Source organism: Zeugodacus cucurbitae, chromosome 4 (genome assembly GCF_028554725.1).
Source record: "Zeugodacus cucurbitae isolate PBARC_wt_2022May chromosome 4, idZeuCucr1.2, whole genome shotgun sequence".
Taxonomy (NCBI): domain Eukaryota; kingdom Metazoa; phylum Arthropoda; class Insecta; order Diptera; family Tephritidae; genus Zeugodacus; species Zeugodacus cucurbitae.
In genome coordinates this window covers 40541397-40562082 of record NC_071669.1, presented here as the reverse complement: position 1 = coordinate 40562082, position 20686 = coordinate 40541397, and the positions used below count along the sequence as shown (strand labels likewise).

Genomic DNA, 20686 nt, shown 5'->3' with positions numbered 1-20686 from the left:
ATACCTATAGCTTAAGCCAATTCAGCAATTTGGAATACCCTGAAAATATATGTATGTATATGTACAAAGAAGTGAGATCCAAGAAACTTTTTGACCGCGGGAATTCAGAAGGAACAATTACCAGTAAGAACCAGTTTTAACAGGTAAAGATTGACCCTAGTGAGGTGAAGAGTGCCCAATCCTCTTGCGATTTACCTTGGGCCAGGAGACTCTTGCGACAAAACAAGTGATAGTCACTGTCCAGAACATCTAAGTTTAGCTGAGGCCCATCCAGCCAGAAGTAAATTACAAGAGTATAGTGGTTCTCCTGCTTGTTCGCAGTCCACTCTAGGTGAGACTGATTTATTTCGTCAATCAAGGTCATCAGCCTTGCAATTTCCTGCGAAGGTGGCCAGGTATCAAAACTAGGCTGACTCTGAAGAGATCTGATGCCACTAATAGTGCGGACATCCCATCCAGGAGCGCACAGTCAACAAACTCAAGGCCACTTTTATAGTGGATCGATACTTCTCTGAAAGATGATACACTGCACGGCAATAAATCCTATGCAAGCTTTATAACATCTACTTCCGCTTGAAAGCCTGAAGTTGAAGTAGATGAGAGGTTTCCGTCAATAAACTCCTCTTCCAACTACCACCGCTGACTTCGACGCACCGATAAAAAAAGCTCACCGCGCCTCTTCTCGAGGGACTCCTACCCATGCAAACCAGGCCCCGTTCGGTCACATGGTTATGATCCAATAGCCTCGGAATGAAGTCGGATCGCGCAGGGATCCTAGAATGTCCAGGTACGCACTCCTTTACATAACACCACTAATACTCACGTTGCACACTCGCGTTGGCTCTAACTACCGTTTCCGGCAATACGTTATTGAAAACCCCCTCTATATCAAGAAAGATTCCCGCTCAAAATTCGTGTGTCACACAACCATGTGTCTACTGATCTGCTTATACTGTAAACGTGTCGCACATTAGATAGACGATTTCTAGGTATCATTGCCTTAATGTACTGATCGACTAGCCTCTCCAGCACTTTAAGTAGGAAAGGGGTGAGATTGATGGTCCTGAAATATTTGGCTACGACCTGCCTCCAAGCCCCCGGAACATGACCCAGTTTAATTCAGTGCGCATATATGTGTACTCTGTTACCCTTATATTTTAGTGTAATTTAATTAATTACCACAGCAAATTTTGTTTTATTTTAGAGAATTACATACTCGTACAAATATTTACTCTTCGGCAAAGTTGGCCAGTGACACAAATTATTAATTAATTTCTTCTGGTCATTCATTCATTTACAATAAAACTATTCCTATTTTTAAGTTTACTTAGCTTTTATTTGGTATTATTTTAGGTATATAAATCATATAATATTAATGTAATCTATAATTACAACAACTATTGAATATATGTATTCGAGTACTTGTTTTAAATTAAATATCTGAGATTATGCCATAAAAAATCATAACGTGATGGAGTGAATTCGCGTGATTAATGAGAGACTACCGCCAAATTTCTAGTAAATTTTCTCACCTGCATGAATTACCGTTATCGATTAATCAAATCTAAATTCTTATCAGCAATTGATAAACTCTTAGTAATCAACATGAAATCGACTTAAGGAAATCTATTCTCAGAATTTATTGTACCGGCAAAAATGCACAATTCTTGCAGCTAAACATTAATCTGAATTATGATTGCAATAAAATATATAAATAACAAGTAAGGCAATATTAGTTCGGATGTAACGAAAATCATAATAAATAGTATATGGGGCTGAGGTAATTTCACACATTTTCACCAAGGTACACTATATCATAAGATATCTCACATATTAGCCTATACAAACGGCATAAATGCCACCGAAAATTTGAAAACCAAATATCAGCTACATGGGAGCTAAGCGAAGTATAGGCCCATTTTTGGCACAGAAACACATTATTAGAAGAAAACGATTTCCTTTAATTTTATTTAAAATATCTGAGAGATTTAATTATATTTTCGGTAAAAAATCATACATAGTCACCGAGGTCCTCTTGTTCGAAATCTAGGGCTTCGACCATTTTTAAATGTGCGATTCCGATTTGATGATTGATTCTTAATTTGTATATTGCAAAGTAAACGAACTCGATGCAATTCAAAATTACGTTTTCAAGATATAACATCAGAATGACTGAAAAACAATAAGTATCAAATTTGTATGAATTTGTTTTGGTAATTCCTGGGGCATGGTTCTTGACCCAAAAGTGGGTTGGTATTTGGGTGAAGCTTTACTGTATCCTCTTTACTATAAAATTTTGTATTTTTCGTTGGTGAGTTAACGCAATTTTAGTAGTTTTCATCATAACCTCTGCACACTACAACTGTTGTCACACCCGAAATACAGTATTTGTTTCATTGGTTCCTAATGTATATATTAAAAGTGAACGAATCAGATGGAATTCAAAATTAAGTTATATGAGAAGTAGTCGTTGTTGTGAACCGATTTCGCCTATTTTCATCTGTGTGATCAGAATGTCCAGAAAATATTATACAACGAATTTTATTGAAATCGGTAGTTCTTGGTTTTTGGCCCATAAGTAGGCGACGGCGCACCCATTTCCCTTTTATAATCTGAGTGCAGCTTCCTTCTGTAAAATTTACTGTTTCTGACGTTTTCCGTTAGTGAATTTATGTATAATCGGATACGTTAGGGAAATGAGTGCAGAAAATTTAGTGTGCATAGCTTTATTGGTTTGCGAGATATATACAAAAAATTTGTTTCCAAATATGCTCGTTCCTAGTGCAATCCTTTGTACCAAATATTACTTTCATAACTTTATTTATGACATAGTTACGACACTTAATAAGGTTTGGCCACTTTGTTGGCGTGGTAATGATCCGATTTCGCCCAGTTTCAATAGCAACACTCCCACAGTCCCAAGGAAAATGTGTACCAAGTTTCGTCAAGATATCTTAAATCGGAACACTGCCACGCCCTCAAAATGGCGAAAACCGAAAACACATAAAGTGTCATAACTAAGCGATAAATAAAGTTATAAAAGTAAAATTTGGTACAAAGGATCGTCCTAGTAAGGGCCATATTTGTATGTAATTTTTTTGGGGAAGTGGGCGTGGCCCCGCCCCCAAATAGGTTTTTTGTATATATCTCGCAAACCAATAAAGCTATATAAACCAAACTTTCAGCAGTAGGTTATTTTAGCCACTTCTTAACACAGTCGTAAAATGAAAGAAATCGGATAATAAATACGCCCACCTCCCATACAAAGAAAATGAAAAATTGAAAATTCGTAAAATTGCTAACTAACGAAAAACGTCAGAAATACTAAATTTTACAGAAGAAATTGCAGAAATAAGTTGCACTCAGTTTTTTTTACAAAATAGAAAATGGGCGTGGCATCGCCCACTTATGGGTCAAAAACCATATCTCAGGAACTACTGGACCTATTCGAATGACATTGGGTATATAATATTTTCTTATGACACCCTGATGACACGTGTGGAAAATGGATGAAATCGGTTTACAACCACGACAACTTCCCATATAACTCAATTTTGAATTCCATCTGATTCCTTCACTTTGTAATATATACGTTAGGAACCAATGAAGATAGCGAAATAAAAGTTTACATAAATATTGTATATGATCCGTGGCATCACTTGTGAAAAAATCGAAATCGGACTATAACTTTTCAATTCCCCGGTTTTCACAGAAAATATCAGTAAATCTCTCAGATATCTTAATTTAAATCAGAGGAAATATTTTTCTTCTAATAGTGTGTCTCTGTACCAAAAATGGTTAAATTGCACTAGTTCTCATATAGCTAATTATAGGATTTTCAAAAATACGATGGGATTAATAGCTTATAAATCGGGTAATATATGAAATATCTTAGCCAAATTAAGTGAGCATATAATCTTAGATATAATGTATGTTGGTGATGAAAATGAGTGGAACCGGTTCAGGAATTACCTCAGCCTATATTATGGTATATATGATAATTTTCGTTTTTCTATTGGACTTTATACCGAATATATGTGTCAAATTGCGTGTTATCCGAATTAAAATATAGCAATAAATTGCGAGAGTATAAAATGTTCGGTTGCTCCCGAACTTAGCCTTTCCTTACTTGTTAAGTTTTCAAGTTATCCTGACGGACAGACATCCGTTATGTGAACAAAACTATAATACAAAACTATCTCTTATTGCGAGAGTATAAAAATTATGTGGAATAATTCCAATAAATGCAAACAGTCCAGACCATCGGCTAACCCCAATACATACCTCATTAGTATATGTATACATATACGTAATATATTTAATTTCGACCCTTTGTTTGGTTTTATATTGAATATATTTAAGGATGAAAATCATGTATTTTTTAGTTAAAATTCGTGTTAAATATAAATATTTGTCAGCTCAACTGTAATAGTGCAACATTAAAGCTGAAATAATTTCCCTTTGACGCCTAAATGTATGCAACACATAAATGTACGTTAATGCTTATCTGTATGGATATGTATATAAATAAAACACTTCATTTCATTAACAAGGTGCTCGGTAGTGATTTATCACACTACTTAAAACTGCTTGGATTTCCCTAATAACACACCCGAATATAAATTCCAAAAATTCAGCCCTTGCCAGATTAAGAGTTAACAACGAATTCACCTGAAATACATACTTCTCCATAAAACAATCTTGATTTCATTCAAAGGTATCTAATCAATAGCCACAGATTTGGGCGCAGACTGTCATATATCTTCTATTTATATTCCTTATTTACTTTTGTTTTTCTTTATATTAAATTTCGGCAGATTAAAAACAAAGTTATCTTGGCATTGCGTAATCTGGCGATTAGTAGTATAAACTAACAAAGCTGGGATGTATTCATGCTATTTGGAGTATATAAATGCTCACACTAAAGGTTTGGAGTCAGTTGATTTCTACAACAGTTACGTGAACAACCAACAGCAGCTACAAAATGGTGTCTGTAAGTGAATGCAAAGAATCATCTAGATACATATGGAAAGTGTTTGCTCATAATCTTTTTCTCACCTTAGTTCGAGGAAGCATGTGAAAAAGCAAAGAACTTCTCAAAGAAGCCCAGCGACTCCGAATTCTTGGAATTCTACGGTCTCTTCAAGCAGGCTACTGTTGGTGATGTGAACGTCGAGAAACCAGGTGCTTTGGATTTGAAGAGGAAAGCCATGTGGGACGCATGGAACTCACGCAAGGGGCTCTCACAAGCTGCCGCCCAGGAAGCCTACGTCCAGGTCTATGAGAAATACGCTCCCATCTACGCTTAAATCTTTCGCATATTACAATTAAATTTCCAAAGACTATTTATGTAAATCTGTAAAAATCGTTTAACTTTATGGCGATGTATTCTGGTAACTCGTGAATAAATTGCAATTAATGTAAAGAAGATAAGAAATTTGGTTTCTATGAAAGGAAAACTATGTTGAGTTACATCTTAAATTATATTGGCACAAATAGTTCTGTCAATAATGAAGGTATCACTTTATTGGGTATATGATGAATGGGGAAAGATGATATATTTTAAAGAATATATTTCTTATAAGATTTATCAAGATAACACCAATAAGGAAAATCATTATACATATATAATACATATGTATTTATATGGGGGCTGGCGTTTCTTTTAGACCAATATATACGTATAAAGCTCAACGGAAGTTTGAAAACCCATAAACCTGGGGCTACAGGAAGTATTGACCCCATTTTACCAATTTTTGCCACAAAGGCCTATGATTATATGAGAAAGATTTCCTCTGAATTTCTTTAGGATTTCTGAGAGGTTAACCTACGATTTCGGTAAAAATTAGCTACAAGCACTGATGACATGCTCTCATGAGGTATTGAGGCTTCAAAAAATTAAAGACCAATTTCGATAAATTTGTATATGAACGATGTCACACCCCCATTGCATTTATGCTTATGAAGGAAACGAATCAGTTTGAACAAAAATTTGTGTTATATGGAAAGTAGATGTGGTTGTTAATCGTTTTAGACCATTTTCAAACAGAAGTAAATGTTAGGTACCTTTTTTTTTAAATCGTCGAATAGTTTCTGAGACATAGTTTTTGTTTAGACAAGTTTTTACTTAGACACCATTTATGACCCACCTTTCCAGTAAAATTTAGTTTTTCTTTTGTTTTTTGCTAGTGAGTTAAAATAATTTTAATTGTTTTTAACATAACATACGCATGAGAGGTGTGCGTGCTAATAATCTGATTTGACTCACTTTCAGGTTGCATAATAGGTTGATGAAAGGAAATGACTTCAGAAAGTTTGGTTGATATAGCTTATGAGTTTAAGATAATGGACACAAGCCGCTGCAGTCCAGAACTATCTGTTTTTGTATGCAAATATAAAAAAGGCAAACACGACTCTAGTAGGATGTAGTATCATTCTGACTAACAGACTAATTTGTCTTGGTGGCATCATTTTCTTCGGCACACCCAACATTTTCACCTACATGTTTATATCTCTGTAGAACATACCAACTAAACTTAACAGTATATTCTGAGATAAAATTGCCAGGGAGAATAAAAAAATTTTAAGCAAGGAAATTGTATCACCCTAAACCTCAACAAACAAACACAAATCGCCTATTTCACTCAAACTCAGTAATTACAATAACATGATGAAAGAATAATAAATCTGTTATTGATATAGTGTTGGTTTGAGTCAATTTTTATATTCTCGCAACATGTTGCATTTAATACAGAAGATTATAGTAGGGTGGATTATAGTTTATATATTTTTGAAAAGTGTGCATGGTCGCACCACCTAGTTTCAATATATGGTATATACCTCACAAACTACTAAAGAGAAATTGAAACATCTTAGTCAAAACATTTCTCTTTGAATTTCTATGATTCTGGATGCAAATTAATGAAATCTAATAATAATCACGACAACCTACATACAACGGGTAGCTCTCTATCGATTAAATTGAGTTGAGCAATATGTGACAATATGTCTAAAAATGGTCGAAATCGAATTATTATTTTTATTCGTCATAAATCCGTTATGAGTACTACCGTGCGAATTTTATAAAGAAAGTAACGGTCCATTAACGATATACCCTAAGGAACATAACAAACATCGCTTTCGTTTAATATTTAATATTAAGATATTTAAATGAAATCGAATGAATAAACTATTTAAAAGATATTCTGTTGCTGTGCGGTTGAGTTAGGCAACTCTAGAATTTATTTTTATATAATTGTACATCGATTGGGATTTGAAACTGAGATTATGCAAGTCAATTTGCGTAGTCGAAAAAAAGACTTTTTTAAATTATTATTATGAATTACAGGATATGGGTACTAAAAAATCCGATATATAGATTTCATATAAATTTATTTAATCAATTAATTAAATGGTATATACAACCTCTTCGTCAAGATTATATGACAGATATTATAAGGGGCCTAGTATTTTTCGATATAAAAATATTTTATTTTCGTTTTTGGAGACTAACTTCCAAAATGACTCAAACTCCTGAAAAAATTAGTTTGGTCCAATATTAAAAAAAAAATCGATTTTGCCGTTTAGTGTTATAGGTGCGTTAAGCATTGAAATCCTAAGTTTTAATGCAGTATTATAAATTTCCAAACGTGTGCAATTGTATTAATCTAATTTTTTATATAACTTGATATGTATGTATATGTGCTACCGGCTACTTGAACTTTACGAACTATTTACCACCTTAGCACTTCAACTGGCCAGCAGTAAACTCCCGTGAGTGCATAAGTTTATTAGATTAAACGAAATTCATTTATTACTCGAAACACCGAACATTCATACAAATATATAAAAGTGCAATGTACATACATTTATGACTTGAGTACTCACTTGCGTATATTGCCGAGAGCTACATACGTGCCGGCAAAACAACGTAATCCACAACAAATTCGCCAGAGCAAGCGATTCAAAAGCTCAAAATTAATAGTTAAATACGTAAGTACTTACCTACTCCACCATTGGCGCACGTAACTGAATACGCTGCCTCCAGCGAGCTTTCGAATGCGTCAACCATGAAGCTTTCAGCACAGCTGATCGTGTCAACCGATTTTTGTTAAATTCAATGAATGCTCGCGCTTCGAATTCAGACTGCAATTCGCCATTACCGTGGAACGTTGATCGTGTTAAGTGTAAGTTTGCTTAAAATAATAATAAATGATATCTGTACATACAGGAAATCATACGAGTATAAGAGCTAACGGCGCATGCGGTAGTACTGTAATCCAGATACAGGGGTTAATTTTGAGTTTGTGTACTGGTATGAGTGCAGTGTTGCATATGCAATAAAGTGAATTTAATTGCATTAGTTAAATCGAAATAAATATAAATTGAATAGTGTGACAAATTGTTGTTTGCGGGTCTTTTACGAGCGGTTTTATTTACATATACCACATGTACACAATAGTGAAAACACAGACATTAAACATATTGACTGTGTGACTTAGACATGTCAATTATACTTTGTATGCTTGCATTTGAGGAATATTATATTTAAATTTGCGCGCTTCAACACCTTGCTAATGCGCTCAGCTTTGATTTGCTTTAGGCAAACGAACCTTCGATCCCAAACTTCGCGCGACATTTAAGTAGAGTTTGTAGTGCCCAAGTACTTATGTACACACTTGGTCGTATATACACTTGTGTGCAAATAAATATTTGTGATTGTTCATCCATGTTTCCTGTTTCAAATGAACTATGTACTCTGCATTCACGTTCGTTTTTATGCACAAATTTTAAGCGCACACAATTAATGCAATTATAAAAATTAAAATACATTTCTAATTTATACAAGTCTTCATTGCTCCAAAAAAATCCAATTATACAATTATATCACTATAAATAAAGTTTACGATTTTACTCGAAATAAATGTTTTATTATTCGACAATTAAAAAAAAATTGTCAACAAACTTAACTTCAAAAAACTTAGAAATCAAATTTAAGCAGTTCGGAACGCATATGTCTTAAGAGTACGTGTTTGCACTGATTTATATACTTATGTTAATATTAAGTACGTGAAAATGCAGAGTTTCTATTAAAAGCAAACACTTACAAAGTTTTTTTTTTATGTGCTCAAGTAGTAGAATGTACTGTATTGTATGATGAAATGGAAAATTGAAAGAAACGCAGAGTATTTCATGACGTGGCCTCGTTACATGATCTCAATCCAAGTCAAAGTTTCTGATTTATTATTTTTAAATAGTAATTATAATCATTCGCTAGTATCTTATCAGTAGCCTTAAACTTATTTTATTTTATTTTATTTTATTTCATTTAATTTAATTTAATTTAATTTAATTTATTAAATTAACCATTAACCGATTTAATACTCATATTCTCATTTGAACCCATCTCTTAATTTTTGCTCCCTTTTTCTGAGCACCAAATACTTTTATTTCTATTATTTCTATTAAGATACAAATTTTATAGATTTAACTGTTGACAAGAGAAAACAATTTTTTTATTTTATTCTATCGTTGTGTACGCTTAACTTATCAGCAATTACAGATTACAATCGCCAGAAAACTGGTACTCTATAAAAAGCTCTTTTGCTTTGCTGATTTATCGAAAGGTGTGGACACACCACACTTGACAATGAATAACAAAACAAAACTTGCAAAATTGTTTTAAATTCAGCTCCCAATCATAGCCGAAAGTAATAAAATATAGCTTGTCATGTAGTTGTAATAAAATTACAACAAATACAATAACGGAATAAAGCATTAGTACGCCGGTCAGAGTTTTGAGTTCAATTTAATTACACTGGTTCCACAGTGTATGCGTGCTTATGAATTTGAGGACAAAGCGTTAATCATAGTTTGTAACCATCTTATTAACGCTCCTTTGCTTATTATTAATTATTTTTCAAATTGTCAATCTCTTACGATCCAAAAAAAAAAATTTCGGTTCAGTTTTTACAGAATATAGCGTAGTGTAATTAAACATGTGTTGCTGATACTATTTTTATAAATTTTATAAATAAATAATCCATCAAGCTGAATACCGCTGTTTCTGATTTTTATAAGATTATTTAAGACTTAAGGGTTTTATTGAAAAATTCTTTGAGTAATGTAAGTTTGAATTGAAGCAAAATGGCGACGGAAGTGATTCCTAATTACATTAGTTTGTTTGATCGGATTGGCATTATATTTATATATGTGATTAACATATCTATTACAATATTAAACATATCAAACTTACATTTAAAACTTAAAATACTATTACTAGAAGGAATAAACTACTATATTCTTTAAATATTTTGGAAATTGTATTAGCTTAAGCCCACGGGATTTTGATGCCTAAATAAATCAAAATTGATGAAATCGAAGCTTGCAAAACATTTGCGAATATTTTAATTACTTTCATTACATTTATTGTATTTCACTCGCTTTCGACACACCGTGGCACAATAGACTGCGCTCCCATGTCACAAAGCTCACTGTAACATTGGACACTTGAATGCCGCACAGAGTAATCAAATTGTATTACTACTTGGAGAAAGTTTTGCCATAACACATAGTTACAAAAATTTATATAAACATTTGTATGTTTGTGGGTCTATTTATGCTCACATACATATTTATGTTTAATGCTGCTACTGTTGAACGCAAAACAATAGACTTTGAATTAATGGGAAATTGTAATGATTTAATAAAACACACTGTTATATACAGCAGAAAGAGAAACTAAAAATGAAGAGCTTAGCATAGAAAATTGAAGTTAGTTTTTTAGTTCAAATAAAACAAATTTAATCCAATACACCTAACTATTTTTATGTATAAAACAAATTAATTCCGAGAAGAACTCCTTACCTTTCTTGATTTGAGATCTTAATTTTAATCCTCTTGTTTAATACAACTGGGTTAAAATCAAAATTGTTTAGAAAATTTTAGAGTTGAGAATATTACCAAAGTTACTTTTTTAGGGTGAGGCCTATATACTCGTATATAGTATGTATATTTTTTCACTCTTATCAAATCCCTTTCAGTAAAGCTTTTCGTCCAAAATCCTATTAAAACATTTCAGTTTTTAATCTTCCTCTCTATATTATTCTTTTTTATTTTTTGTCAGAACCATTTAAATTTATCCATTATTTTGTTTTTTTTTTTCGCGGTAAAGTTTAACGATTGAATTAAATCGGTGTTTGGTTGGTTGACCAGCTAAATTGCGAACTGCGACCAGCAGTCTATAATCTCAAAGTTGTCAGAAGAATATAAAAATAAGAAATTTTTTACATTCTTTAGATATATGTATAATACATATGTATGTATTTTATACAATATAATATATATTTTATTCAGAATATATCTAAAAGGAAATATATCGTTCTTAATCTTTGGTACCCAATTGATTGTGCACTATGCTTTTTTAGTGAGAAAGTTCTTTAACCTAACATAACCTAGAATATAGTTGTTTACAAAGAGTCTAGTGAACCTTGCTTTGCCAGCAATAATCTGTTTTATACAAACCCTCATTTACTTCAGCTGTTTCTCATATCTACACTATTTCACTTCCTACTTATTCGTTTAAACAACTTGGCCAAATTTTAAGCACAATACCAGAGTACTTGCACGTTGAAAATTAATACTCTCTTCCTACAAAATCCACAAAGAATTCCACTATATTATAAGCTTTATGAAACCATTTATATCGGGTTAATTTGCCTAATAATGTGCAACACTATTAGGAGCAATCGGAACTAGGATGAGTACGGAGACTGAAGAGTAGTAGAGGTCAACTATAGTGAATACAAAATTTAATTTAGGGGTCTGACAACATAACTATCTTAAAATATCTTGAATAATGATGTAATGGAATAAATGTGCAAGTTTCGCGAAATATAATTTTAATTATACTTTAGCAGTGAATACATAGGTGATAGGAATACACCGACGAATAAGTATCTCTATGTTAGAGTCATCAACTCTGTGCGATTTTGACAAATAATTAATGTATCAAATAAATTAAAATGTAAATGCCGATAAAATTAGATAATTCTTCAGGCCGCAATAACCATGGCATCATGATAAGATCGATCAGTACACCTCCTTTTTTTATTAATACAGACTTATATTTAAAAAGCCCGTCCAAGAAGAAGTATATTTAAGGAGCTATTCTTTAATAATTTTTTTATAAACCATTGGTATTACTAGACCCTACATCAGACCCAATCAACTGTCATATTGGTTAAAAAGGTTGCAGCCTCAGCAACTATAAATATATGTAGTAATAAGGAATATACGTTTGTAAAAAATTACACGCCTTAACAACATTTTTTTAGTTTTTTTTTGCTTAAATTGGAGACATTAAAGGTCAAACTGTAAGAATTCTGTTTTTATACATACTACATACATATACATATGTATCACGGTAATCTTTCTGGCCTTGAGAAGTAAGACAGAAGTGAATGAATCGTTTCCTGTTGAAAACAGGCTTTATTTGTAGGTCAAGCTTCATCACGGACAAGGCTGATGTCCGATCAGTCAAAGTGTTTGTGTGTATGCACTCGGCCATAAATGTATATATGTTATTGCATGAACATATTGTTTCTTGTTTATTATTGATACTAAAGCTGATATTATAGCGATCCTCTCCTACGTTTCTTATAAAATGTGGCAATTAATAAATTGTTCCTTTTTTCTTTCAGCAAATTAATTTAAAGATTACAAATAAGATGTCGCTTGATGAGGTAATTACAAACTTTTATAGTTTCATATTTTAAATTTTTAAATTATAAAATGTTGTTGCTGTACTACTGACAGAAATTCAATGCCGCCGCTGAAAAGGTGAAAACCTTCACGAAACGCCCCACCGACGAAGAACTGCTGGATTTGTACGCGCTCTTCAAACAGGCTACAGTCGGCGATAACAACACATCCAAGCCCGGTATGCTCGACCTGAAGGGCAAAGCCAAGTGGGAATGGTGGAACAAACAGAAGGGCAAATCACAGGATGTCGCCAAGCAGGAGTATATAGAATTTGTAGAGAAGTTGTCAGCTTCATATCTTTGATGTGGCAAACCATATTTCTAAACATAAAATGGTCAAGGGAGATTTTCAAACGCTTTTAAAAAATATTATAAGTCATTATTGGTTAGCTGTAATGTGCACAATAGTTTAGTATTAAACAGAAATTACTGCAAATACATATCTAATAGCACATAGTTGCAACTCGTTATTATATTTTAAGCTATTATTCCTTCAAAAAACATGTTCAACCTATGGAGCCTTTGAATGTATCAGCCGTTTCCTGTAACGGAAAATATGTTATTCCCACAGTTTTACAAATGTAAAAAAGTACTGACTTCCATACTTATAATTTGCTACAAAACTATTAGAAACAAAAGACTTAAGCAACAAACTGGAATCTATGTTTTGATTGCCGTTATTCCACTCGAGTTTTAAAACTAAAATAAATTTAACAAAAAATTCTAACATAAATTCGAATTATGGGAAAAATTTTGTAAAATGTTTGCAGTTAGTTGAAATTTACAACCAGAAATCAACAAGATTTGTCGCTGAGCACTGCTGAAAAAGTAAGTCTTCACAACTTACGGTGTTATAAAGATCGTAATTAGTTTCTGTTAGTATTTTTCATTTGAAGATAGTTTAATCTAAGAAAATCGAAGTTTATCAGACATGTTATTCAAATCGTTTTTGTGTAAAATTTTCACATTTTCCCTTTTCAAATCGTTTACTTTACTTTTAGTACTTTTTCAGTGATTATAAATACAGTGGAACTTCTATAACTCGAAGATCTCTATAACTCAAACTTTTGAATTGGCAATAGTTTTTAGAAATCATGTTTCAAGCAAATCTCTTTCCATAAATCGAACTTTTCGACCAGGTGCGGGATACATCTTCTCGTCCCTTGTGGATTCCACCAGAGAGCACTTCGACAGATTTCATTAGCGTTTTTACGAATCCAATCTAGCCAAAACTTCTTTGTTGAATGATTGTCTCGATGAGAAATTCGTTGGTCAATTTAAGAAGGTCTTGGCCAGGATTCACACCCATATAATAACTCGGTTTTGATGTTGGAGTTGAAGACACGGAGTTTGGTTTTGGTAGACAAACAATTTGACACCCATATGTTGTTCAGTTGTACAAATGCTGCACGTGCTTTATTTATAGGGCTTGCGATATCTTCGTTTGTTCCGGCTATTGGGGTAATTTTACTACCACGATAGCAGAATTCCGTTTTTGTTCGATCTCCTTGCCATAGATAGTGAAATGAGGGGAGTCACTATTCGTGCTACCTGATATGAATTCGGATTTGCTCACATTTATTTTCAGACCAACTTTACTTGCAACGGCATTAAGTTGGTCTAAGTTCGACTGCAAATCCGACCTTTTGACAGACAGCAGAGCGATATCATCCGCGTAAGCTAGTTCTTCTAGATGTTTGTAGAAATTCCAGTGTACATACCGATTGCCCATTAGTGCTTTGATCAGCACATCGGCAAGAACTACGAGGAACAGCAATGGCGACATAAGACAGCCCTGTTTTACACCAGTTTTCGGGTAGATCGGTTCCGATAGTTGTTTTTTGTGCAAGACTTTGCATTCAAAACCTACATAGTGGGCTTTAATGGTATTAATAAGCTTTTCTGGAATGCCTCTTGATCGCAAAGAGTTCCAAATACAATTCCGTTCAATGCTATCAAACGCTGCGCTGAAATCTACGAAGCATGCGTGGATGTTAGACTGCTCAAGAATGATACGGAAACCCGTCGTATTGAAACGAACAAAAAATATGAGATTACACTTGTGAAATGCATAAATCGTGTAACAAAGGCATGGAATATAGACGACAAGAGCCTAACAATAGCAAACTGTAACAAACGAAATTACAGAATACATCTTTTGACGTATGAGCATAAAACACAATGCGAAGTAAATAAATAAAACTGAGCATAAATCTATATTTTACAGCTTTTTGAAAAATGTTATGTTTTAATGAAAATTTCATAACTCGAAGTCTCTCTAACTCGAAGTTGTTTTGTGGATTATAGTGATTCGAGTTAGAGAAGTCCCACTGTAGCACATTTTTAATGTTCATTTTTTTGTCTTTGCGTTATGTTCTGCCGCGTTATTAATTTTATTTTACAAATTAATTATAATTTCTCTGATTAGCAAAAAAATATAATGCCGAAATTCCTGAAATAATGATTTTCTATCGAACAGATAGAAAAACAAGTTATCATCCCTAAGTTATAGAAGTTATAGCTCTTAACCCATTAAACGCGAAAGCTAAATAGCAAAGATAGAGGAACCAAACTTTGTGTGGATACTAGAAGGGTTGATATGTACACAAAACTACAAACAAAAGTTTCGACCCCTATCCGGGGGGGTCTGCACGACCCGTGACATATATATAACGCTCGCGGGTTTCTGTTATGTAATACAATGTTTGATACTAACATGTAAATAAACACTTCCATTGGATTTAATTCATCAATTTTATTATTTTAATTATAAAGTTTACAAAAAGAAAATGAAACAAGTACAAACGTATGAAAATTCATCAATTTTTGGTTGAGAAAGAAAACTCAAACTGGTCTAAAGTGAAAGTTGTAGAAACAATCCACACACAAACCTACGTCACACTTTACACATTTGGTGTTTATTGATCGCTGGCAGTTGGCACAGCGTCTCCTGGTAGGATTTCTAACTATGAAATGGCCAATTAGGTCATATCTAGCATCAAGCTCAATTTGCGAATACGGACGACTAAATCCCCATGGTCCTCGGACTTGTCCATAAGTACGACAAAAGTGATTAGCAATGGTTCTTCTAACTGTAGCTGGGTTAGCCCGTGTCCGCCAGTAAGAGCCAAGCATTTTGAATGGAGACATCAACCAACCAGGTAAAAATTGAGAACCACCACTTCTTCCCTCTAGCTCCAATCCTGTAAGCGTTAACGTTTTGGTCCATACGGTCTATTCCGCCCATATTCTTATTATACATTACAATAGCATTGGGGACTTGAACCTGTATTCGAGCATGTTCTGCCCTAGAGTATCTCCCAGCTGTCCCTACCGGTTCCTTCCCAAATAAAGTTGATGCAACGGAAACTACTGCATTGTCTACCCATTTCGTGACTGTAATATCGCATTCAGAAATCCGGGAACTAACCATATAACCACGTTCCTTTTTTTAAATTTATCCTTCAGTGGCAAAGGGCAAGAGATTGGTATTGAATTTTGCCGATTTGTTCCAGTTCCCTCATATCCCATTTTTTTTAATCCAACCAAAACAGGTATTGAAGTGAAGAGATTATCGAAAAATAATTTAAATGGAAGTGGCTTCCACGTTTCATCGAATTCATCGATCATTGAAAACAACGGAGCAGCGTTCTTTCCATAGTTTGCAGCGTACTCTTCGTTCGTCCTAGGGTTTTTTCCCTGATACATCTCGAAGTTTAGAAGATAACCGGAAGGCGTATTTAGACACCACATTTTATAACCAAATCTCAACGGTTTGCCTCTAATAAATTGTTTACAACCGTGCCTGCCGTAGTATTCCACCATTGATTCATCGTAGGACAAATTCCGCTCTGGATGAAAATTTTTAGCAAAATTCGCTTTCAAAGCATCAGTCAGGGGTCTCAATTTCCATATTTTATCCGATAAATCTGTCTTTCCGTTTTTATTTAAGAGCGAATATCTGTTTGACTCGTCACACAGCATTTGCAATAATTCATCATCAAAAAACTTTTGGAATTACTGCTGCTTTTGCTGCAGTCACTGTAATTACCCTCAGGGAAAATTGGAGATCTAGGTTCGATATTAAAATCGACCCACGTAAAGAATGGTTTGGCTCTCTTAGTCTTACTATGTGACTGACCTGCAGTTATCTTACGACGACGAGAATTGGTTTGTTCCCTAGGCTTTTGAGTTGAACGCGATGTACTCGGCTTTTCGGATGCTTGCACAGAAGCAAATGATTCCTCCAAAATGTTTACTTCTAACTCTGAGATAGAATGATTCAAGCAGTCTAAAATTTCAGCGTCCATATCAAAGTCGGTATTATTTCTTGTAACAATTTCACAATCCTCGACAAGCTGTGTATGTGACAAGTTTTCCAAAGTACCGCCGTCTTCATCTGCCGAATCATCACCTGAAAGAGCACCCGCGTCAGAAGCCTCTATATATATAGCTTCCACCTCTTCTTCTTCATTATTTGTCAATTCGTCCAAAACTGCGCAAACTTCTTCAACAGTTAGTTTTGCCCTAATAACGGAAGAACACGCACATAAATATGTATATTATATATAGTTATACAATTCATAAGGTGAACCCGCGAACGTGGCATATATGTCACAGCTACACAAGACGAAAAAAAAAACTACAAATACAGTCATTTAAATTTTTTTTATTAGCATAAAATTTCAAACACTATCAAAATATACAAAATACTCTTTTCACATAAATCGGTGACACTTTATTAAAAATCGTACTTACCGACAACGTGTTCCCATTTCGATAGTTTTTTTAGGTGTATGAAATCGGCTTCGTGTTCACTGCGCTACTAATTTTGCTACACTAAACGGAAAAGGCAAAATATAGCGCACACTTATCCTTTGATTTGTTCACTTCAAATCTAATTTATAATTTGGAACATTTAAAATTGCTTTTCGAAAAAGTCGTAGATTTATGTGAAAGATCGGAGCGTTACATATACGTAACACTAGCGTTTAATGAGTTAACCCCAGGTGAACCAAAAAATCCCTTAAAGGTATACTATGGTGGTGGAAGTATGATGACATGATTGGCGTTTTCTTGGTATGGCGTTATGCGAATTGTTCACATAAATAGAAAAATGGATCGGTATAAGTATTTGGATATAATAGAAAATAAAATTGAAATCAAATAAAAATTAATTGAGTCCATCTCCATAAACTGGATATTTATGCAGTAATATGATCCAAAGCACACCAACAAAGGTTGTAAAGCAATTATTCAGCAAGGAAAAAGTTAGGAATTAGGATTGGCCTGTGCAAAGATCGGATCTCATTCCAATAGAAAATGCATGGATTGACGTGAAGTTTTTGGTTGACTTATGGACTGGATTTGAAAATGAAATCTCAAAAGAGTACTTTCAAAGATTTGTGTAAAGTATGCATCGAAGACGTGCACAAATAACTAAATTTGGTGGATATAGTACAAAATACTAACCAATTCGACAATTTTATGCCATTTGTTCATCACTTATTCACATTTTTCTCAGCTCATTTAAAATTGTACTATTTATGTGTCCCAGCTTTTTCATGTGATATTGATATTTTCGTTTACTTTTATTATTGTGTGTTTCATAATATGATAGTGAATAATTTGCGAAATAAAAAGAATGTTTCTTTAAATAACACTTCATGAACTTAATGAATAAATTAAACGATTTTGTTATTGTAGACCATGTGTGCTATTTATGTGTCCACAGCTGTATATCAATAAGCATATTTGTTGGGGATAAAAATTGTGATAATGTGCTACTACTCAGAACAATATCTGTAGCTTTTCTAACTAAATGTTGAAACGAAGCTTCAGCTAAAAACATAAGCCTTTTTAACAATTTTGTTAAATACGTATGGATATTTCTCTGACTAAAGGTATGATTTTATTGAGTATCTCTAAAAATCCATGCTTACTCAACCCCGAAGCAAAAAGCAATCTATTCTTCTATTATGTGCGGATTCGAATTCGATAAATTAGAGATCATTAATATGGGTCCAGTCGTTGCTATTCTATAACTGTGTAACTAACATGACATATATCTAGTAAAATAACGTGCATGAAGATAAGAGCTGCAAATTTAAATTGGCTTTTAAATAAAAACTCTAAACTTAGCTTAGACAACAAAGTGATTTTATACAATGCGGTCATAAAGCCGATTTGGATGTATGACATTCAACTGTGGGGTACGACCTGTGCAACTAATATTGATATAATACAAAGGTTCCAATCGAAAATGCTTAGATCAATCACGTGCTCACCATTGTACATGCGCAATGAAAATATCCATAAAGATCTTGGTATCCCTATGGTAAAGAAAGAAGTAGAGGACAGCAGATTGAAATATTTATCTAAACTCCGTGATCACCCAAACCCATTGGCTAATGCTTTAGTACATTCCTGCGATCAAACACGCCTAAAAAGAAGGGATATGCCTGCGTACTAAAGAGCAACGTTTCACCAATACAGCTCAATCACTTGGTTGAGCTTGTCTAGTTTTTAAATAGATTTAAGATTTTATAACTTGTTGTTAGGCTTAAAAATAAGCAGATTCAATAAATAAGGAAATATTGAAAAAAAAACTAACATGACTACAATAATACATACATATATACATATACTCACTTCCAATTAGTAAACGCATTAATACGGTGCTTTCAAAACTATACATCAACAGCTCGCTTGCTTGTCAACAAATGTTGCTAAACAACGCAACAGGTGAGTCGAAAAATCAAGAATTGCGTGAAGCATTATCGCTCTCCGGCCAACACATTTTGCTCGAAACTACAAAGTTCAACGCTAAGAGACGACAATAAAACCAGCAGCCGGCATATTTCAAGGTACACAAAGTGTTTACCCCTTCTCATACACAAATATTGCAGAGTTTTCATGAATGAACGACAGACGGTCAGCATTAGTTGAATGTAGGTGCAATGCCATAAACACTCACAGATGAATGAGAGTGCACTCACATTCGCACAGGCAGAGGACTGCGTTTGTTGGTACTAAGAGATAACAGGTATAATGAATGATATATCCAATTGCCAGCGGCGCTTATTGGTACTAACACAATATTGTATGGAAGAACTCAACTGCAGCATGCTCTTTGCACACGATTCAGTGAGAGCGGGAGAGATCGCATGTGAGTGAATGTTGTGTTAACTTATCAGATACTAACTTTTCTCATATATTTACATATATGAGTATACAAAGTCGCGTTGGAAATTTCTGAATGACCAGTTGAAGAGGTGACAATGGGATATGTTTGATCAGTGAGAAAGATTCTTAAAATATTCTTTAAAAAACAAACAAATTCACAAGTTTCACCGACTTTCTTCATTTAGATAATAATAATGATGGAAACTGACTAAGAGTATCTAGTAGCCAGGGATCATAAGTTCAATCAAGAAGGAAATCTGTCATTTTATAGTTCATAAGTTGGATCAACGTCGGCACAATAAAAATGATTGAGGATAGTTTGAAAATTTATAGTAAAGTTCGAATATATTTAGAAATTAGAGCCACAATCACATGAAAATTATAATTTTAAATTTATATAAAATTTTTATATTCATAGCCTATACGGATGCAAGGTCTACCGCTCCAACTATCTGACTTTAAATAATTGTTGCTTAAAATACCCGGGTTTTAATACAAGTATAATGAATAAAATTTCCAACAGGGTGCTCGTTTCACTAAATGCCCATAATATATATGAGTGTTTATAGAAGTGAGAGGTACAAAACCAACTGTTGGTAAACGCTTGGCCCTGATCTCCATTTATCTGCTCCCACCACTACACACACTCGCATTTATGCTACCATAAGAGTCCACTGCTTGCTCGACGAGCTGAGAACTTGACAATTGCCGAGGCAGTGGTGGTTGAGCAGAGTGTTGAC

The 20686-nt window shown here is 33.7% G+C and overlaps 2 protein-coding genes across 3 annotated transcripts; both read left to right on the top strand.

Moving 5' to 3' along the window:
• Positions 1–4851: 4851 nt before the first annotated feature.
• On the top strand, positions 4852–5437 carry LOC105214869 (acyl-CoA-binding protein homolog). Its single transcript, XM_011188539.3, has 2 exons — positions 4852–4993; positions 5064–5437. Exons 1-2 carry the CDS (start codon positions 4985–4987, stop codon positions 5307–5309), a joined length of 255 nt encoding a protein of 84 aa, XP_011186841.1. The 5' UTR covers positions 4852–4984; the 3' UTR covers positions 5310–5437.
• A 2631-nt stretch (positions 5438–8068) lies between these two features.
• LOC105214870 (acyl-CoA-binding protein homolog) lies at positions 8069–13236 on the top strand. Of its 2 annotated transcripts, none has more exons than XM_011188540.3 (3): positions 8069–8186; positions 12702–12743; positions 12817–13236. In XM_011188540.3, exons 1-3 carry the CDS (start codon positions 8124–8126, stop codon positions 13063–13065), a joined length of 354 nt encoding a protein of 117 aa, XP_011186842.1. In that variant the 5' UTR covers positions 8069–8123; the 3' UTR covers positions 13066–13236. The 2 variants fall into 2 exon arrangements, with proteins under 2 accessions (XP_011186842.1, XP_054085271.1); XM_054229296.1 differs by having other exon boundaries at positions 8146–8283.
• The last annotated feature ends 7450 nt before the right edge of the window (positions 13237–20686 follow it).

Coding starts and splice junctions, on each gene's coding strand:
- LOC105214870 (XM_054229296.1), top strand. CDS start 8,212: ATGATATCTGTACATACAGGAAATCATACGAGTATAAGAGCTAACGGC. Junction 8,284..12,701: donor GCGGTAGTACTGTAATCCAG/ATACAGGGGTTA, acceptor TTTTTCTTTCAG/CAAATTAATTTAAAGATTAC. Junction 12,744..12,816: donor ATAAGATGTCGCTTGATGAG/GTAATTACAAAC, acceptor TACTACTGACAG/AAATTCAATGCCGCCGCTGA.